Source organism: Branchiostoma lanceolatum, chromosome 11, assembly GCF_035083965.1.
Source record: "Branchiostoma lanceolatum isolate klBraLanc5 chromosome 11, klBraLanc5.hap2, whole genome shotgun sequence".
Lineage (NCBI taxonomy): Eukaryota > Metazoa > Chordata > Leptocardii > Amphioxiformes > Branchiostomatidae > Branchiostoma > Branchiostoma lanceolatum.
In genome coordinates, this window is record NC_089732.1 from 12,617,861 (window position 1) to 12,637,134 (window position 19,274).

Sequence of the window (19,274 nt, forward strand, 5' to 3'; positions counted from 1 at the left end):
ATCCTGACTGGACCATAACCGCTGGGAGTACGTAAGAGGATTGGTAACGTATTGTAGGAAGTGGATAACCCTTAGTGTTCACCAGTTGCCTCCGGGGATATCATCTGGAAGTAGCCATTTAGCCATTACAAGAGGTTTACTGGCGCCAACATGGTTAAGCAACGCTGATTAAAGGATGATCAAAGATGGTAAGGCTCATGCACTCCCATGTGACGCGGCCGATGCACCGGGCTTTAACCCGATTAGGAACAGCACACGAACATAATCCTCTCTCTCTCTCTCTAGCCTCCATAGCAGGCTCTGAACCGGCCTTTTTGGGGGCTAAATAATACACTTTTTGCAGTAACCATTTTGCCGAAAAAATGGTTACGGGGGTGGCTGCAAAAGGTGTATTATTTAGCCCCCAAAAAGGCCGGTTCAGAGCCTGCTATGGAGGCTATCTCTCTCTCCATAGTATTTATTATTTGAATATCTAGGGTGTTGCCTTCAGTTAACATCATGGTAACTGATTTCCTATGAAGCCCTTATAAAACCATAACAAATACTTTCTACAAACCGAATGAATAACACATTTACAATAATTTTACGTAAGGTAGTTGCGATCTAGCATAGGAGCAATAAATCATAAAAACAACTTAGGATGACTAAAGAAGAACAACTCAAATCATAACTTCTGTTCTTTCTATTGTTAAAAAACACATTTGAGGAGGTTCAGAAACAATTCTAGCTTACCAACATTCTTATAACATACTTTGCACTAACCAGTCAGGTTTCAGGCCATGCAGGCTACTTAACTACTACTACCTTACTTGACGTCACTGATCATATATTGCATAATATAAACACTGGTAAATCAATCGGTAGTCTTTCTCTATTTGAAAAAGGCGTTCGATACAGTTGAACACAGCTTTCTTTTTACTTAGCTAACTGGATCACAAACTATCTCGCAAATGCATGCCCAATAGTATTTCTGTTTTTTCTTTGGCTGTAAAATGTTCATCAGGACACCCTAGACTCTGTGATGCATTTTTGTGGCAGTCAATTATCTGGCGTTGCCCCCTAACAACATACCAATTACTGAGTTTTTCGTGATGTTTATCTTTTTGAATGGCTAGCAGAAAGGATGCTGGAAAGGATTCTAATTAGTTAAAATCCTCCCACACCATGAGGTGTATAGGGCGGTGCCCATCCCCGTTTCATAGCCTTGGGCCACACTGTGGTGCAATCACTGCAGCAGGGGGGCTAGTCCACTGGCAGTGGAGTGTGTTTAACTTCCATACTGTTCCAGAAGTATGTACTATTTCTATAAAGTCTTTGGTATGACTCAATGCGCCTCTTGTCCTAAAGGTGTCCTATCCGGAGTTGAACTCGGGCCTTCTGGTTCCAAGTAATCAGAACCAGATGTGGTAAGTAACAGAAGCGCAGACCATTACGCCACAGAGATATCCCAAGGATTCTAATACTTATGCCAAAATAGTTTACTTTTGAGATAACAAGTCACCGTATGGTCACATTCACAATTTTTTTATAGACGGTCAAATTTTCCCCAAGAAGTGCTCAGAATGTATCCCTTGTTGGCACCAAACTTTTCATGTATTACCTGAAAGTTAGTTGCAAGTTAGTTGCAGCATGAATATATATGACACGTTCTCTGCTGTTAAAGATGGGTGAGTGGTTCGCATGCACTGGCGCCACAGTTCTCATTGATAACAATCAGCTGCCTCTTGTCATCTCGGAGATCAGGAAGGTAGGCTCCTGGGATTTTAGGGCATTTACACGGAACTGTACCGGCCTAATTTGTCACAAGGGAGAACATCATACTTGCTAAAACACTAGCACTTTATACACTCGATTAGCTGTGCAAGTTGCCTGGTTTCAATCCATCATAAATGGTTAAGGTTAGACCTAATGGCACCATACATGTCTTAAATCTTTACATTTTGGTGACTTCTTCTTTTGCAGATGCAACTATATCGGCCAGTGTAATTGCTTTTCTGTGTCACAAAATGTCAGAAAAACAGTTTGACAGCAAGTGTTTTGAGACAGGAGAGATGTAGATAAAGAGAATTGTCAGGAACGAACAATATAGTATTGTTTTTCTTTACTTCAGTATTGTGTAGAGAGCTGATGCACAATGTACATAGTACCGGAATTCGCTTTTACCGTGCAAGTCTTGACAAAACGAAATTATGTCAGAATCTACATACACTTAAAACATTTAGTAGATCCTGCGTTACATCAAACGTGTGGCATATAATAACTTGTTTTATATCATAATGAAGCTGCCAAAAATGTGTTACAGTAGCACAAGGATAAAACAGGATCTAACGTTACTCCTCGTGGATTAAGCCTTATAACAGTGCATGTACATTCCTAGAATCGCTGCATACATGGGAGCTAAGTCAGATAAAACCCCATGCAGTCTACCTTTGATGAATTTTCCAATCAATACAAATCCCGAGTAGCAATCTACAAAACATGGGGGATTATGTGCTTAACACCTATCAAAAACTAATAACAAAATGACCTTTTTCATCGATGTGTACCTCAACAAAAATAAGGCCATTGACCTATATGTACTATAATTTTAAGGCTATTGACCTAAATAAACTATCATTCTAGCACGTGATGGCTTGTGTGCTTGAGGGTAGCGTACATATAGTCCAGTGGTTAGCAGGCCTGTCTCTGGAACTAAAAGCTGTGAGTTCAATCCCGGCTTTGTCGCTCACCTGACATGCACATTACCAAAAAGGGACGCAGTTCTTTTTAGTATGGGACGTTAAGCCGTGGTTCACTGTTCATTGTGCTTGTCAAAAAGAGCTAGGGGAATATCAGCCGTACAATGAATCTGTAATGTGAGTAGCTTCTGTTTTCTCTGTCTCAATTAATTTTAATAGCTCTTAAGTGAGCTAAACTGGTTTGATATCACTTTCATTCCCACTCCCAGTTGAGGAACATTAAAGTGATAGCCTAGGGAGCACGTACATGTGTAGTGTAAATTACAGGAAAGTGTCATATGTACACATGTATGTTCATGCATTTTTACATGATTGTATAATTGACTTTTTTATGGGGGAAACAAACAAATGTCTACATTTGTCACACCTGGTCAAATAACATTCAATATGTATGCAATAAAAACACAAAAGGTGTTATCTTTCAAACATAATTCAAAATCAACTTCAATTGTAAGACCTTTTTAGCATCTGCTACAGTTTTTGCATAATTCATATACTGTATATGTTTACATTTACAATGCAATTTTGTGCATCAATGTAACCAAGAGAAAAAATCTGAAGTCAAGCTCTACAGCATAATCGTAATAATAATAACAATTAAGCTAAATCAATGTTACACCGTATACGTATCCATGCTAAATCATGCAGTTTCAGATATGATGGTGTAACACACAGATATGATGGTGTAACACATGACATTGCGAATGTGTAAGTAATCACCAGAGAAATGTAGCGTAACTAATTGCCTTGTTTACTTAGTGAAGGGTGTCCAGAAGACACCCTGACGCCTGGCTAGCTAATAGCCTGTTCAGAAGTATTTCTGCAGATCCTCTCCCAGAGTGGTTTCCATCTCACCAATCACCTTCTGACACTGGTCCTCCACTTCCTCACACTCATCTGTAAAGTACAAAACAATGTTTAAAACTTCTGTTCATCATTTTCCTAGAACTAAATCGTAGGAAAGAAAGAAGAAGAAAAAAGACTGAAGAAAGACTAAATGCAGCCAGAGGTTGTTACCACAACTACCTGAGCTGCAGAACACAGTGGATCATCATCATCATATCGAAGGATTGTACTCATTGCCATCAAGTACTTTAAGAGCATCCTTACTAGAGAGCTTTAATCAACAATTAAACTAATGTTAGATGTGCGAAGTGTAAATGTGACAGGTTGTCACATGTGTACATGTAAGTGTACTATAACCAGCTGCTGCCTCACTGCACGAAGCTAGTGTGTTATGCCAACCCTACACCACTCCTTCCTGACATCAAAAAATGAACACCATAGCATGTCCATAACAAAAGATACAAAAAAGTTCTGCTGTAGTACCAAGGATGGCCACTAGGAGGCCCATAGTCAACCTAAACCTTTGTCTTCCCCAAACCTACCCACATAGCAAATATCAAAATCCAACCAAAGGCTCTTAAGTTAATCTGGCCAAAAATTTCTGTAAACACACATACAAACACAGACACACCCAAAACAAACTGTACCTCCATTTTTCATGGAGGTAATAATGATAAATCATTTTCAAGTAACTGTTAGAAAATTGGATCACAAAACCACCCAGGCAAGACAAACTAGAATTATTGGTCCATTAAATTTTTTTGTGTTTTGACAAGTCATGTTAATGACTCAGTGGCATCTGTGTGGCATAGTGGCAGAGCATCCGGCTATGAACCAATAAGACCCAGGTTCAATCCCCAGTGGAGTACCCAAACATGTCCGGACATGCACCCGGACGTTGGGAAAGGCACTTATTACATATTTCCCATGTCCTTAGCCCAACAGTAGGGTTGGGGTTGGCGTTAGGAGGGGCCTCCAGCCATAAAAACTCTTGCTACAAAAAGACTTGCACTTGATGAGGAGTTCTGGGGCAAGCACGTCCAACCCCCGTATGATGGGGGATAAAAGACGCAAAATTGGAGAGAGAGAGAATAATACTATAGGCATGATAAATTTTCTGACCTTCCATAAGCTCTGCAAGGAAGGGGATGGTCTCAGGCAGTAGTACCATGAAGCTTTCTCCCAGCTTCTTCTGGAACTCTTCCAGGACTTGTAATGCTGCAAATCGAACCTGTGTGGGTAAAGAAAAAAAAAAAATCAGGATCTCTGGTCTTGGCTTTCTACAGAACTCTTCCAGGATCTATAATTCTGTGAATCTAACCTGTGTTTTGAACAAAATGAAAACAAATACTTTGTATACATGTATAACTTCAATGTACAATGTTGTTGAGGTTGTGTGGTTTCTCAGGACAGGGTGGGTTAACTTATGTAAAAATAGACAGGGCTGTTTTATCATTGTTCATGACTAGAGGTACTGTAAATGCAGAAATGTTTGAGGTGGTTTTATGTCTGCAGTTTTCTGGGCGACCCCTTCACCGTACCGTGACCTAAAAACCACCGAGAACATTTTTGTCCAATACTGTAGCAGTATGTGACTATAGCGCTGCCGCAAACTTAAAACCACCGCGAACACCCCATTTTTGCCTTTACAGTAGTTGCCTGCGTCAGGTGGTTGCCCGACCAAGTTTGACTGTATTTCATAAAGCACATTTTTTCTAATAGAATGTGACCTGTACACCTGGAAAATAACAGCACGGAGACTTGCTGCCCTAATGTGCTCACATTTCCAGACACAACAGAAGAATCTGTATGCCGTATTTTAAAAAGCACATACCGCAGTATGGAATACTTTCATGCGTCGATGAAGGTTAGACATCTAGGAGTGGTAATGAGATATGCCAAAAAACAGTTACTCTAGCAACTGGATATGATTTTGAAACAGTCAGACATTTCAGGCAGCATTGAATAAAGGGAAGAACTGGAGAATCAGGTTTCATACCAGAACTCTGAATTCAGCATGAAAGTTCATCTGTGTTGGTAGAATTCATTATTAACAAGAATAAACTTTTTGTCCAACACTTTAGAAAGAAATTGGGACTTACCCCAAATTTTCGGTTGACTCCATCAACCCTGTTCGAGGAATGACCCGGCTTCTGCAAGTTATCTGGCACGTATGACCCGCTACTGCGATCACGTGTCACTGACGTCACGTTGAAGTAGCCGGGTCATTCCGTGAACAGGGTTGATGGAGTCCACCGAAAATTTGGGGTAAGTCCCAATTTCTTTCTTAAGTGTTGGACGAAAAGCTTAGTCTCGTCAATAAAGAACTCTGAATTGATATGTTAACCTTGTCTGACTTCGTCTTCAATAATTGGACTATCCTAAAGTTGTCTTCCCCTGATCAACATACATGACTGTACATGTATCATATCAAGCTGCTCGAGTAACTGTTTTTTGGTGAATACTGTTTCATGTGTTGTTCTCTTACCTTCGGTGAGTCGTGTCGAGTCTTCAGCATGATTTGGTAGTGTAGAGGCTTCCATGAGGCGTCGTCACCTACCGCAACAGCAAACTGTGCGATACACGGCACCACATGGCTCTCCACTCTGGCTGCAAAGACTTCTTCACCTCCCTGAAGGTTCTCAATCTAGTGCAGAAAAAGTGCTGTAAAATCTTTCTTTTTCTTAACCCTTAGCACACTGAAGTAGCAGTTTGGCACACCATTCACTATTCGTTACAGAGTTAGGCAGCAGGGAGAAGGCTAAAGTAGACTGCCTTTGTTATATATCCTACAGTATAAGATTCTTTACGAGAATACATTGTAAAGCATCCTATAGACTGAATATCAGCTTTGGGCCTAAAAACCCATTAGTGGCTCCAATAAAAGGGTTGAGTGAGTTTTGACAAGGAAGTCTATGAAACTATTAAAATCAAATCTAGATTGTAAGTGTGCCAGAAGGAATAAACTTGGATTTTAGGCGCAGTTTACATTACGTTTTTCGCGTCAGCGGCGAAATTTCCTGCTGTCGTGAGGCCGCTGTCGCGACGTCTCTATATAGACACACCGCCCGGAAATCTGACAGACACCTGCGGTGCTTACATTTCGCCATCTTGTAGAAAGTATCGGGCGTAAGCATAACAAAAGCAAGAAACAAAATTGTATGATTGTACAACGGTAGACGGCGTCTCCCCGCCCGTATTAAACTACAATGCAAAGCCTTGTTTATGTGTAGATATTCCATGCTCATCACTCGTAAATGTGGGGAGGGGGGCACAAGTACGATAAATATATCCGCGGGGAAATGAATGCACGGCACAAAAGTCGCCGCGGATCCCGCGAATCTCTCTCTCTATATATATACCGGGGATCTAAGTAGACTTACAGTATGCTAATCAACGCGTGCTTTATGCTAATCGCCGAAACCCTGACTCCCGCTGACGCGAGCCCGACGTATTCTCTTTAGACGGAGTTTGAAGTTGACGGGGACTCCCGCTGTGCTGACGGGCGACGGCTTCGAAGCTGACGGGAGAAAATTTGTTGACAGCGGGACTACGTCGACGGGAATTGTCTTTACACGGGGTTCCCGCTGTCGCCAGTGGCGTTGACGCCAGTGGCGCTGACGGCAAAAGTATAATGTAAAGAGAGCCTTAGTGTTCATCAAGTTATTCTACATGTAGGTCATAGTTTAGTTTGTTAACAATCTGCATGATACTAGGCACAGCTATATGCATCTGTGTTCCGACATCTTCTATCCCTAACATAGGGCTGTCAGACATCATGTGAATATAGAATACAACACAGCGTACTCCAGTCCGTATCAATGAGGTACCAGCCTGGGGTCAAATCGCCCGAAAGCTGGACGGCAATTTGACCTGCGGGAAGGCTGGGACCAAGGAATACACCATGTTGTTTTTCATTTATAATACGTCATACCAACCAGGAAATGGCATATTTCAATGTGAAAAGCACCAGAAGTGGAGAAAATTTTCAGTCAAATTCTGTCTCAAACAAAAAGTTGTGAAAACATCAATTCCAACTTCCAGGTCCTGTATTTGAATTTTGAAGTGCTTTTGAATCATTTGATGGAAGCTTGCGGACACAACCGTATCATTAGCCGTATTCCGGCCAGGTATGACATATGGGTGGTCCCTTCTTACCTGGTCCACTAGAGGCTGCATCAGGAGGTCAAAGGTCTCCTTGTTGACAAAGTTCTCATTATCATAGAGGAACACCTTGTAGAGACAGTCCATGATGTATCCTAGCAACAGGGAGGACTTTCTCTGCTCTGCGTCACTGTCACCAAAAAATGGCTCTTCTGAAAAAAAAAGGAAAATTTTTCTGTAATTCTGTTTTTACAGTCCTCACAAGATAAATTTGGTACAAAGTTTTTACAACATAATGTCTACATTACTTTATTAGTTTTGTCAGACAACATCAAAGGAAAACCCTGAAAGACTTAGTATCAGGTGCATTTATCATAACTTCTCATTTTCTTATCTACCACAATGGACATACAGTATATGTACGTACATCGTGTCCTTTTATGGGAAGTTTCAGATTACATTGTAAGGCCACACCAATTTATTTTTCTTGTTTAACAGATTTTTTTGTTAATTTTAGCAACAAAAAAATCATGAAAACAGAAGGCTGGGGTGAAAACTTATACCTGACCCTGTTCACTCCCTGAAATTGTGAGCACCAAAGTAAAAACTTTCCTCTGAGATTCTGTTTTCCTGTTGATTTTCCAATGTAGCATTTTAATTAAAATGGTGTGGCCTTAAAGATTAAAAAAATATGGCTAAAATCTATAAAATCTGTTATTCTTTTTCAATGTCCAACTTTGTATAACACACAGAGAATTTGAAAATTAATACCTGCTTTGATGACATTGTTGGAGTCGAGCGTAGCCGCAGCATTTTTGACAACGTGGCCAGCAAACAGCACAAACAGACTCTTCAGCCTGTCGGCCATGGCCTCTGCCAGCCGGTAGAACGTCAGTAACCTCTCCCTGGAACTGTCTGGGCGGCTGGCCCAGTCATACAGCTGGAGTATGGACAGAAGAACAAGCATATAAGGTCTCATTCCTGTGTTACTCCGCGTGTAGACTCCCAAAGAATCCGTACCCAAAAACATGAACGGCTGCATGAACGTGTTTATATCGGTGGGAAATTCCCTTTTAGCTAGCCTAACTGATCTCATTTGCGTCAAACTGATGAAAGCTTGTTTGCAACTGAAGAAATTTGCAAGTAAAGTTCGTCAGCTGCGCACGAGGTCGGACGTCCACCGCCCGCCATTCTCGGTGATGCGGCCGTGCGCTTTCAGCTGAAAAGTGCCTTTTTTTGGGGTGTACATGTACATGTAGCTACAATGTAAGTGCAGTTTGTAATTGCTATAAAAAGAGATTTCATGTAGACAGTGAAACTGTTGGCAATTTTTTTGCATGATCTAGGGTAAATGTGCTCAACAGAGAATGAATAACATTGGTGCATTTCCTACAGCTTCATTTCGAACCCGCCCATATGTAAAACACTTTTTATAACATCTAAGCCTATGGGGCAAAAAAACTCATGAATGAGACCATAAAAATAAGTTATAAATTCATTAACCAGTTGTAATTAAGATGCTGATACTGTCAAGTTTATGTCTGAGCAAAACCTTCTTTAGGTTTCAACTGATGCATAGTAAAACTTTAAGTATGTGTGCAATATGATTAAATGAATTTGAATATTTGCCTTTTCCTATACACCTTTATCACATCCAGGATCTTGTAGAAGGTTAGTGTGGGATCATGTCAAATATTTGGATTGCTTTTTGTTGAATACAGGTTTCATGCTATTGTAAGCACAAGCACGTTTTTATCAAAATGGTACATGAAATATTTACACACACAAAAAAAAACTTTGGGTATTTCAGTCTTAGAACAGACTTTCTTTTTGAATTTCATAAGATTTCTAAAAGTAATTGCTGTTAATCCTTAACCTCCATTTACATTCATTTGCCAAGTTTCATAAATACTGGGGGACTTTAACTCTTTGAGTTGGAGATCTGTTTGGACATATCTTTATAGGGCGGCGGAATTATGAACCCTGGTGGAATTATGTTTACTGCACTAAGTAAAATGTTACTGCTTTGAAATTCCTTATACATTAATGAAATAAAAAAGGTAACACATTTTAGCATATTAGTATCACACAATCACCAAATGTGTCTTGCCACCTTAAGTTTTGCCAATGAAATACTTACCTTAAAGAACATGGGTCTGAATGTGACCTCAGACAACTTCATCACCAAGGACAGAACTGCCTCCATCACTTGACCTTCAGTTTGCTGTACAGCGTCAAGGTCGTCCTGCAGGAAAATAGCAATTATAAGACATTACTTAAGAAATGGATCATTTGGTCAAAAAGTATGATGATCATAATTACTCTTACCAAAGAAGACCCGGTTTAATTTACATTCCAAATTTGAGTGCTTTCCCTTATTACTATATAATTGTCAACAAGTTATTATAAGGCTTAGCATATTTCATTTTCAAGCTACATTTATACATGCAGTTGGCAGCATAATTACATTTTTAAATTGCATATAACGTTGGGTAACATAAATTCGCCATTTTTCCGATAATGGTTGACTGAAATCAATCTAGCAGAACAATAAACCATCCTTTTTTTCTATTATTCTGTCAGTATCATGTACTATCTTTGCACTAATCATATATATGGTAGATTTTGTCTCTAGTTGTGCTGACACCATAATATTTCAATTTGAAACTACCGTCCGCCGCACACACAATGACGGTGTTGTCGGACAGGTGTGAACATTATTTCGGGAGAGAAGATTCGTCTTGAATATATTACTGCTAATTACATTTTATACAGCAGCTATTCGTTCCATCCTTGGCTTGAGGAGAGTACTGTGGATATAGACGTGTCCAAGTAAAAAAAATACACGAAAAAACGGCCGTACCGCACACATCAGGCCGTCGGGAACAACCCGTGTGTTGAGTCGGTAGAACGTCACTCAAAGTCGATCCCCATCGTCATGGAAATTTGTACATTATTCATCGGGGCGTTAGCTGGATGCCGTAGAAATGGTAATACTACTATGTCCATGTGTTTCTGCTTGTGCTAAGAGCAAACTTTGAGGAAAATATCGCCATCAGTCCACTATCACACACAACATTTAGACAAAAAAGTGTTCCTTGCAAACGTTTGTCGTCTGCCGAATAGCAGGATTCTGGGTAACGAATATGGCGGCGGGAAAATTCACCGTAGTGCCGTAGCCATTGGTTGTAGCAACAAAGAGGCGTTTTGATGATTAATCACACTTAGAGTCCAGTTGTAGGTTAGCAAAAGAGATTCTAATAAGTTGTATTGTAAATAATTGTGTTGAGAAGGAAGCGGATGTGACATTTGTCTTATAAACCAGCGAACAACTATGTAGTATAATTCTCCCACGAAGCCCTCAGACTGTGACAATAAGGGACGGAGAGTTTTTGACGTAGCCAACTTCTAATGCATGGTTATCGAAGCTTTTCAGCCAGTGTTCTGAATACGTTAGTCTGTCAAGTTTTCATTTCTAGCGGTATTACTGATGATGGATCTAGCACATATCCCTAAATACCCTGTTTTCGAAAAATCGCGAATTTAAGTACCCCGCGAATTTATGTTACCCAACGTTATAACACTGTTGATTAAATCATTTGTTTTGTTTGGATAAGATAAGCAGTATGATCCTCAAATTCATATCTCTGTGATGAAGGTCAGTGACCCCCAACAGGAGCATTGTTATCTCCATGAAAAATGGAGATATAGTTTTGGGTGTGTCTGTGTGTGTGTCTGTTTGCTTGTTTGTTTGTGTTTCCGCACTACTGTAGTCAGTATAACTCAAGAACCTCTCATTTTAGAAAATGTCCTTCCTTGAAAGTTAAGGAAAAGGAAATTTAAGTGTAGTCTCCAAGCAGACCTACGGGTTGGCAAAGACCGTATCCAACAGGCAGAAGGAGTTTCTATAGCCAACCCAAGTCTCATAGCCAAACCCAAGGTCTGCCACAAGTCGGTCTGAACAAAGGCTATTAACATCTAATTGTTACCTATTCAAACTGCTTGTGTTTATGAGTTGATTACTCTCCGCCCGCACGGGCGTGCAGGGCGGCGCCAGGGCGGCCTGTCCAGTCTCCAACTGAGACCCAACGGCTGCAAAGACCTTATCCAACTTGCAGAAGAAGTTTTTACAGCAATATATATAATATAATATACTTTGTGGCGTGTTTTGTTTCCCAAAAGAAAGGTTTAGCTTATAAGGTTTAACCTCCGACGGCACGTGCCGCTTGCAACTAACGTTACATGCAAGGGGGTGGGGGTCCGAGTGTTGGCTTGAACCTGAAACAGTAAACATTCCCTACGAATGTTTTTGTGTTTTTGCAAGAATGGTTCTGATGATGCCAATGGGTGACATGGGTGAAGGAAACACTGTATTATTGTGAGAACTTACAAGGCGCGAACCTCCCACTGGGACGTGCGCGGGTGACTGGCTATCCCAGAAATCGGTCATAAAAAGATTAGTACCCCGGACATTCGTGCGGCTGTTAGCATTACAACGAGGAGGGGCAGTGGCACCTTTATTGAATAGAAATGCTCCGCCCTGTTTGAGTTGTGGCAGACCTTGGGTTTGGCTATGAGACTTGGGTTGGCTATAGAAACTCCTTCTGCCTGTTGGATACGGTCTTTGCCAACCCGTAGGTCTGCTTGGAGACTAATTTAAGTGGTTCATCCAGATAAATGGTATGGCTAAATTCTCCTTATACAGTCCAAATCAATAAACTGAGTGCTTCTTTAGAGCCTCTATAGTAATCTCAGACATTTCTTACAAATTAGGCCTTGCCATGTATAATTACTTCAAGGATCCTTTTTTCTTTTTGACTAAATACCTGAAGAACAAAAGAGATATTTGAGGAATTCTACATGTCTCGAAAAGCGTGCCTACTCTAGTGTTAGCGGCCTTGCCTCTGGAACAAGAAGCTGTGAGTTCTATCCCGGCTGTGTCGCTCACATGACATGCGCGCTATCGGAAAAGGGCCACAGTCCTTAGGACGGGATGTTAAGCTGTGGTCCACTGTTAATTGTGCTTGTCGAAAAGAGCTAGGAGGATTTCCCTGGTACAATGAACTAGTAAAAACTTTATAGCGTCAGTCTTCTCTGTCACGACCAGTGGATTGATATCACTATCATTTTCTTTTGCAGAAATACACAACTGGATGCACAAATAATGAAACAGATGGCCACTAGTCATCTTTGATAAGTGACACAAAACTGTGACAGTTCAATTTGGAGTTGAGCCCACAGATGTCACACCTTGACCTGCCTGGTCATTATTATCTATCCACAAAGTTACCTGTGCGTGTCTGGCTCTGTAGTTGAGTGCAGTCATGAAGAAAGTGACCATCTGGGATTGGTGCGCCGCGATGTCATCTTTGGACATGGTTGTGATCCGCTCCGACAGAACTGACATGAGGGGACCGATACCACCCTGGGTACAACGTAATCAAACAGGGATTGAGTCAGAAGTCTAAGTATTGAAACATATATATGACTGTACAACACCAAGTCTCGTGTGCTATCTGCATAATGTGACATCATCTCAGCAGTGGATTGTTCATTCCTCGACAAAGAGAGGAGTTGGCTAGTCGCAAATTTGTCAAAAGTCCAATTTTTGTGTTGGAAATTACAGTTAAAACTTGTTTCAACATGTACAACACGTATCTAATTTAATCATTTCTGTAGACGGACTTTACCCTCATAGAATATATTGTACATGTACATGTATATCAGTCTGAAAAAGAACCCAACACACTTATCAAGAAGATTAGGGGTGACCTGGTGTGCTTGGCCAAAAAACGCGAGCCGTGGCGAAGCCGCATTGCACTACCACTAGTTACTTGAAAAAGCATTATGCTTCACCTCGATTGAGGATGCCTGCTTTACCTTTTATCAGTCTGTATCAATATAAACAACTTACACACTTAATTCATGCATGAAATCTTCTCTATCATTCAAGTTTCAACTAAAAAGTTGGTCTTTTCTGAAAGTTGTAAATCTTTATTGTGTGCTTTTTGCTGGGACCAAGTTACAACGCTTTGTGACGTAACAGGAAGAACACTCCCATTAGATAGTATGTCTAGGAGTCCCTTTTCTCTCTCTCTCTCTCTCTCTCTCTCTCTCTATCTCTCTCTCTCTCTCTACAATTTTACATCTTTTATTCCCCATCATATGGAGGTTGGACGTGCTTGCACATGGATGGGGGAGCCCCAGAACTCATCATCAAGTGCAAGTCATCATAACCCAATGCTAATTTGTCCATCCAAAGAGCACAAAGTAGACAATCGATCACATACTACAGAAAATATGAAATTTCCTGAGAATGATAGATGATATTTCATTTTGCTGCCACTTCAAAGATTAAAATACATCATGGTAGACCGTGTAGAACATTTCCCTAACTTGAAATCGTACCCTTGACCTTTTACATATATAGGGGCCAGTCAAAGTCCGCTGAGAGATGTGAAAGTATTTAACAAAAGGCCTTGAACTATCATGAGTAAAAAGGCAAAATGCCCAGCACATAGATCATCCACAAAGAGTCCATTGCAAGAAATCAATATGTACTATGCGGAATAATGAGTTCTTAATTAGTGTATCATTTCCAATTTCGCTGCAGCCAATTACATGACGACGACCTTTAACATCTCGGCAGTCTGGCTTCATTTTCCCCCATTGAAAGGTCAGCCAACTGCTTCATATATGCAGGGCGATCGAAACTTCCTCTGACAACTATATCATTGTTAACAGAATATATGCAGGGCGATCAAAACTTCCTCTGACCAGTACTAAGTTAAACCTTGTATCACTGTTAACAGCATATATGCAGGGCGATCGAAACTTCCTCTGACAACTACTAACTTGTATCATTGTTAACAGAATATATGCAGGGCGATTGAAACTCCCTCTGACAACTACTAACTTGTATCATTGTTAACAGCATATATGCAGGGCGATCGAAACTCCCTCTGACAACTACTAACTTGTATCATTGTTAACAGAATATATGCAGGGCGATCAAAACTTCCTCTGACCAGTACTATGTTAAAACTTGTATCACTGTTAACAGCATATATGCAGGGCGATCAAAACTTCCTCTGACAACTACTAACTTGTATCATTGTTAACAGAATATATGCAGGGCGATCGAAACTCCCTCTGACAGCTACTAACTTGTATCATTGTTAACAGCATATATGCAGGGCGATCGAAACTCCCTCTGACAACTACTAACTTGTATCATTGTTAACAGAATATATGCAGGGCGATCAAAACTTCCTCTGACAGCTACTAACTTGTATCATTGTTAACAGCATATACATGTATGCAGGGCGATCAAAACTTCCACTGACAACTACTAACTTGTATCATTGTTAACAACATATATCAAAACTGCCTTCAAGTAAAAAACATTATCAGTTCTTAAAGTTGAATTCATGAGATAGATTTCTTTAACAAATTCAATGAATGAATAAACTTATCAACTTAATAGGATTGAGGGACCAGTTCAAAGAAATAAGTAAGAATGGACTTGTTACAGAATAACAACGTCGAGTACATACCTGTGTGTCTTTCTGTAGTTCATCATAACACTGTGCTACAGCAGGGAGGAGGATACGTGGGGCAATCGTGCTGGCAAGGCAGTGTCTGTGAATGACAAAAAATGAGAGACATACATTTGTATTCAGTCATGTAGTACTGTGTACCATATCTACGAATAAAATCCGTTAGGAGTCCCTTGAGGAAATCTTAGAAAAAACAGTGCAAGTGGCTAGGGGTCTATTGAAAAAATCAACACCACAGCATGTCCTTGACGAAAGATGCAAAAAAACAGAAGTCCTGCCGAGGTACCAACTTGAAGGTCATAGACTAGGGTCTCCAATTCAACCTTGACTTTCAGAACACCTAAAAGTCCTATCCACATACCAAATATCATAACAATCCATACAGATGATCTTATAATAAGACTTAGTAATACTATGTGAACTGCAAATATCTGGGAACACAAACACACCCACACACACGCAGACAGACACATCAAAAACAATACCATCATTTTTCATGGAGATAAAAACCCTACCTGATGGCCTTCAGCCTTGCTGTGATGTGAGACTTCTGAGCAAACTCCTTTACTTCTGCCATCAGCTGGGACAACCTGGTTATCTACACAACAATAACAGCACAGCTGTTAAACATTATCAAGCAAAACATGAAACTGATATAATATCTACATATTTAAAGGAGTCCTAAAGTCCAGAGGGGGAAGTTATTTTCCAAAAGATGGTAATTTTAGGAAGTAGAAATGAATATTTTTACCAGTATACGATAAAGTACCCACTAGTCCCGTGCGCATCCAAAACGTTGAGTATTCTACCAAATTCCCCAAGTGACCCTCAGCCTATGTGTTTTTTACAATGTGCCTGACAATGCCTGACAAAAATTAGATTACAAAAAGAATGTCAGGGTGGTTAAGAAAAACCTTCTGGCTATGTGTTCTTTTATATCTTATTAACAATTGGCCTTCATATCGTGCTTAACCACCCTCATTTACACCGAAAATATCCACGTTTAAAAATGTATGTTTACGCATGGGGAATACACTGGTAGGGTCTGCAGGGGTTTAGTGAGTATCATATTGTTTTAAAAAACACACCTTGTAAAATTTACCACAAGCAGAATTTTGTAAAAAGTTGGTTGATCATGTATTGATTTATACATAATCTAGTGGAAAATAACACCACCTTCTGGAGTTTAGGACTCCTTTAATATGTACATGCACGCATCAGTGAGCAAAGCAAATTTACTCTGTAAAATATGATCAATATACGTCCAATTTGTGCTTTATTCTAGATAATGTGAGTATTCTATGTGCATTGACAGGTACTAAGTACATGTAAATCATCTTTTATACTTTCCAACAAAGAGAACAATTGCAAAAGAATGTTGACAAGGAACAAAATCCCAAACAAAAGGGAAATGGCACACAAGTGGCATATGTAAGTCAGGGCTTTGTCTTAAGAGAGTTACATGGGCGCTGCGCCCCTTATGATTGACCGGGATGCTACTATCATAGGCCACAAGTCTTCAACTGTGACCTGTCTGAGAGTATTTTCCCTCCTTAGGAAGCATTAGAATGCCCCATTTTAGCTTAAAATTCTCTAAAACTCCACATTTTTGATGGGGGCTGTGCTCCATTACAATGCCCCCCCCTTGCAATTTTTTCAGAGAAAAGCCTGTATAAGTGATGTCATTTTATACACAAACCTGAAGAAGTAGTGGCAGCAGATAAGGGCTGAGGAAGTGAGCCAGACTCTCACACACTTTGTGTACAGCAGTCAGGGCACTCAGCAGCAACAACTCCTCACTGAAAAGTCATTAAGATTCACAGACGTTAGGTACATGCAACATGTTTATGACTATCACACAGACTTAAAGGCCTAGATGTTATCCTCTTCTTTGATTCTAAGTAACTGTAGGACTATGATCCCTTCATTCATACGGTTGGCTAAAATCTAACAATACATGGTACAGAATGATATAAAGGCTTTACATCCAGCACAACAATCACCATGGAAAAGTATGACATTTCTGATTTTCTATCATGGGTAACCTCCATTAACATAAATACGCCACTTTCAAAAACAGTGTGTTTGAGAGATCTTTAGTGCAGCATCCCCACGGTATGCACAGTATACAGGAATGCATAATACTGGGGGACGTTGGGTTGCAGATTTGTTTGGACGTACAGTGTGTCTTTTCAGGTTGGTGGAATTACATGTATGTACCCTGGTGGAATTATGTTAAACTATAGAAGGTGTTACATTTCAAGCTACAAATTCAATCATTTATTCTACCTTTTGGTGAGCTGTGTAGACTGACAGATGTTGAGAAGAGGTGGCATGAAGGCTGGCAGGTGGGGGATGGCGTGAGCCTTCAAACAGCTGCACAGTTCAGCCAGGCACAGCAATGCAGCTGACACAACCTGTGGGGGAGGGGGGCAGTTTCACATCACAATGACTATAACAACATAATACCTTGAATCTGAACTCAACAGATTGCAGAGTAACAAAGTTCTATCGACACTTGGTCAAGGTCATGTATTGTCCATTCTGTATCTAGATAATCATCATGCTGACTCAAGCAGTTATAACAATTTTTTATGTTTTTCAGTCAACAGTTCTTTCCTTATCTTTCTAAGTCATCTAATATTATGTACAATTGAATTCATTCTTACCAAAGGGTTTTCCTCAGTGTTGGACATGATCTTTGCAACCCCCTTCAGAACCTCCACAAAGCTGTCCGGATGTCCAGTTCCAAGTGCCCGACAGAGAAGCTTCAGGCTGTACAAGGCAGTCTGACGATTAACAGCCAACTCTTCAGATGTGGGCGTGTCCTCTTTGGTGGCCATGGCAACACTCTGTAACTCTTGTAGCATGTCCAGCAGTAGAGAAACCTAGAAAAAAGACAATCACTATCTAACACTCCACTTCATCTTGTGACCGTTATATAATTAATTTTGACCTTGGAATTGCTAAGACTTAGTGCTATGGACAACAATTTTGTCTTGACATATCGTATTCTATTTGTTCTACTGAATGCCGTCCACTATTGTCTTTACCTGATTCAATGTAACATGACATATATGTGTATTGTCCTTTATATCCTGGGCCCCCTTAGAAATCAATTTTTATAATTTGAAGGGGCAACCCAGCTGTCTAATGAGATGAGATGAAATAGATGAATAAACTAGATACATAACAAATTGGGCAGAAACATTTGTTGTCATTTCATCATTCCCTTTGTTTTACCCAATCCACAAAACTTTATACTAATTTGCATTCTTACTAAGCATTCTTTCTGCAAATGCAGCCCTAATTTGCTTTAAATACAATCCAACAAGTGTTCATCACCACTACCGCAGTTTAAGTACAATGCATCTACTTTTACCAAAAGCTGTTCTATATTGTATCCTACCTCCCCCTGTGCCCATTGTTGCCCCGGCTGCTGTAGTTTGCTGTTGAGCAGTTCCATGGCCTTCTTCCTCACGGTCGCCATGTTGTTCTGCATCAGGCCTGACACCACTCCGATAAACACTTCTGTGGGCAGCAAGGCGTTTACCTAAACAGATCATCAAAAGAATATCTTGAGTTAGCAAACAAAAATGAACAAGAAATACAACATCGATGAAGGTTGGACATCCAGGTATTACTGATAAGATATGTCAAATAGCAGTTTAGTGAAGCAAATACATAGATTTTGGAAACGGTCAGACGTTTCAAGTAGCACCCACTACTTTTCGTCAGTGACACTGCGCAAGATTTGTCAGTCAGCAGGTTTTAATCACAAAATTTTCATTGATATGTAAATAAAGTGAAGACAATTTTAGGGAAATATAACAGTTGAAAATCTTTCGAATAAATGCAAACTACAGTTTTATACATCATCTGGCAGTTAATAGATGCAAAACATTTAGAAATGTGGACAGTCAACATTCAAATGTGTTTGATGTATACAATCAGCAAACTTAAGTCAATTTTAAGAAAGCTTAGAAAATATTCTACAAGCTCTGATAAGAATAGATAATAACGCAGT

The 19,274-nt window shown here is 40.1% G+C and overlaps 1 protein-coding gene across 1 annotated transcript in view; it reads right to left on the reverse strand.

Annotated features, from left to right (window-relative positions):
* Positions 1 to 3,450: 3,450 nt before the first annotated feature.
* The window catches only part of LOC136444263 (HEAT repeat-containing protein 1-like), a 36,693-nt gene continuing 20,869 nt past the window's right edge, over positions 3,451 to 19,274 (reverse strand). The window contains exons 30-42 of the mRNA XM_066441778.1: positions 18,657 to 18,800; positions 17,917 to 18,135; positions 17,537 to 17,664; positions 16,947 to 17,046; positions 15,763 to 15,845; positions 15,245 to 15,329; positions 12,979 to 13,113; positions 9,829 to 9,933; positions 8,460 to 8,628; positions 7,743 to 7,900; positions 6,073 to 6,231; positions 4,707 to 4,815; positions 3,451 to 3,635 (exon numbers count right to left, since the gene is read on the reverse strand). Coding sequence (XP_066297875.1) covers positions 3,547 to 3,635; positions 4,707 to 4,815; positions 6,073 to 6,231; positions 7,743 to 7,900; positions 8,460 to 8,628; positions 9,829 to 9,933; positions 12,979 to 13,113; positions 15,245 to 15,329; positions 15,763 to 15,845; positions 16,947 to 17,046; positions 17,537 to 17,664; positions 17,917 to 18,135; positions 18,657 to 18,800 — 1,683 coding nt within the window. The 3' untranslated portion in view covers positions 3,451 to 3,546. The remainder of the gene's footprint in view (positions 3,636 to 4,706; positions 4,816 to 6,072; positions 6,232 to 7,742; positions 7,901 to 8,459; positions 8,629 to 9,828; positions 9,934 to 12,978; positions 13,114 to 15,244; positions 15,330 to 15,762; positions 15,846 to 16,946; positions 17,047 to 17,536; positions 17,665 to 17,916; positions 18,136 to 18,656; positions 18,801 to 19,274) is intronic.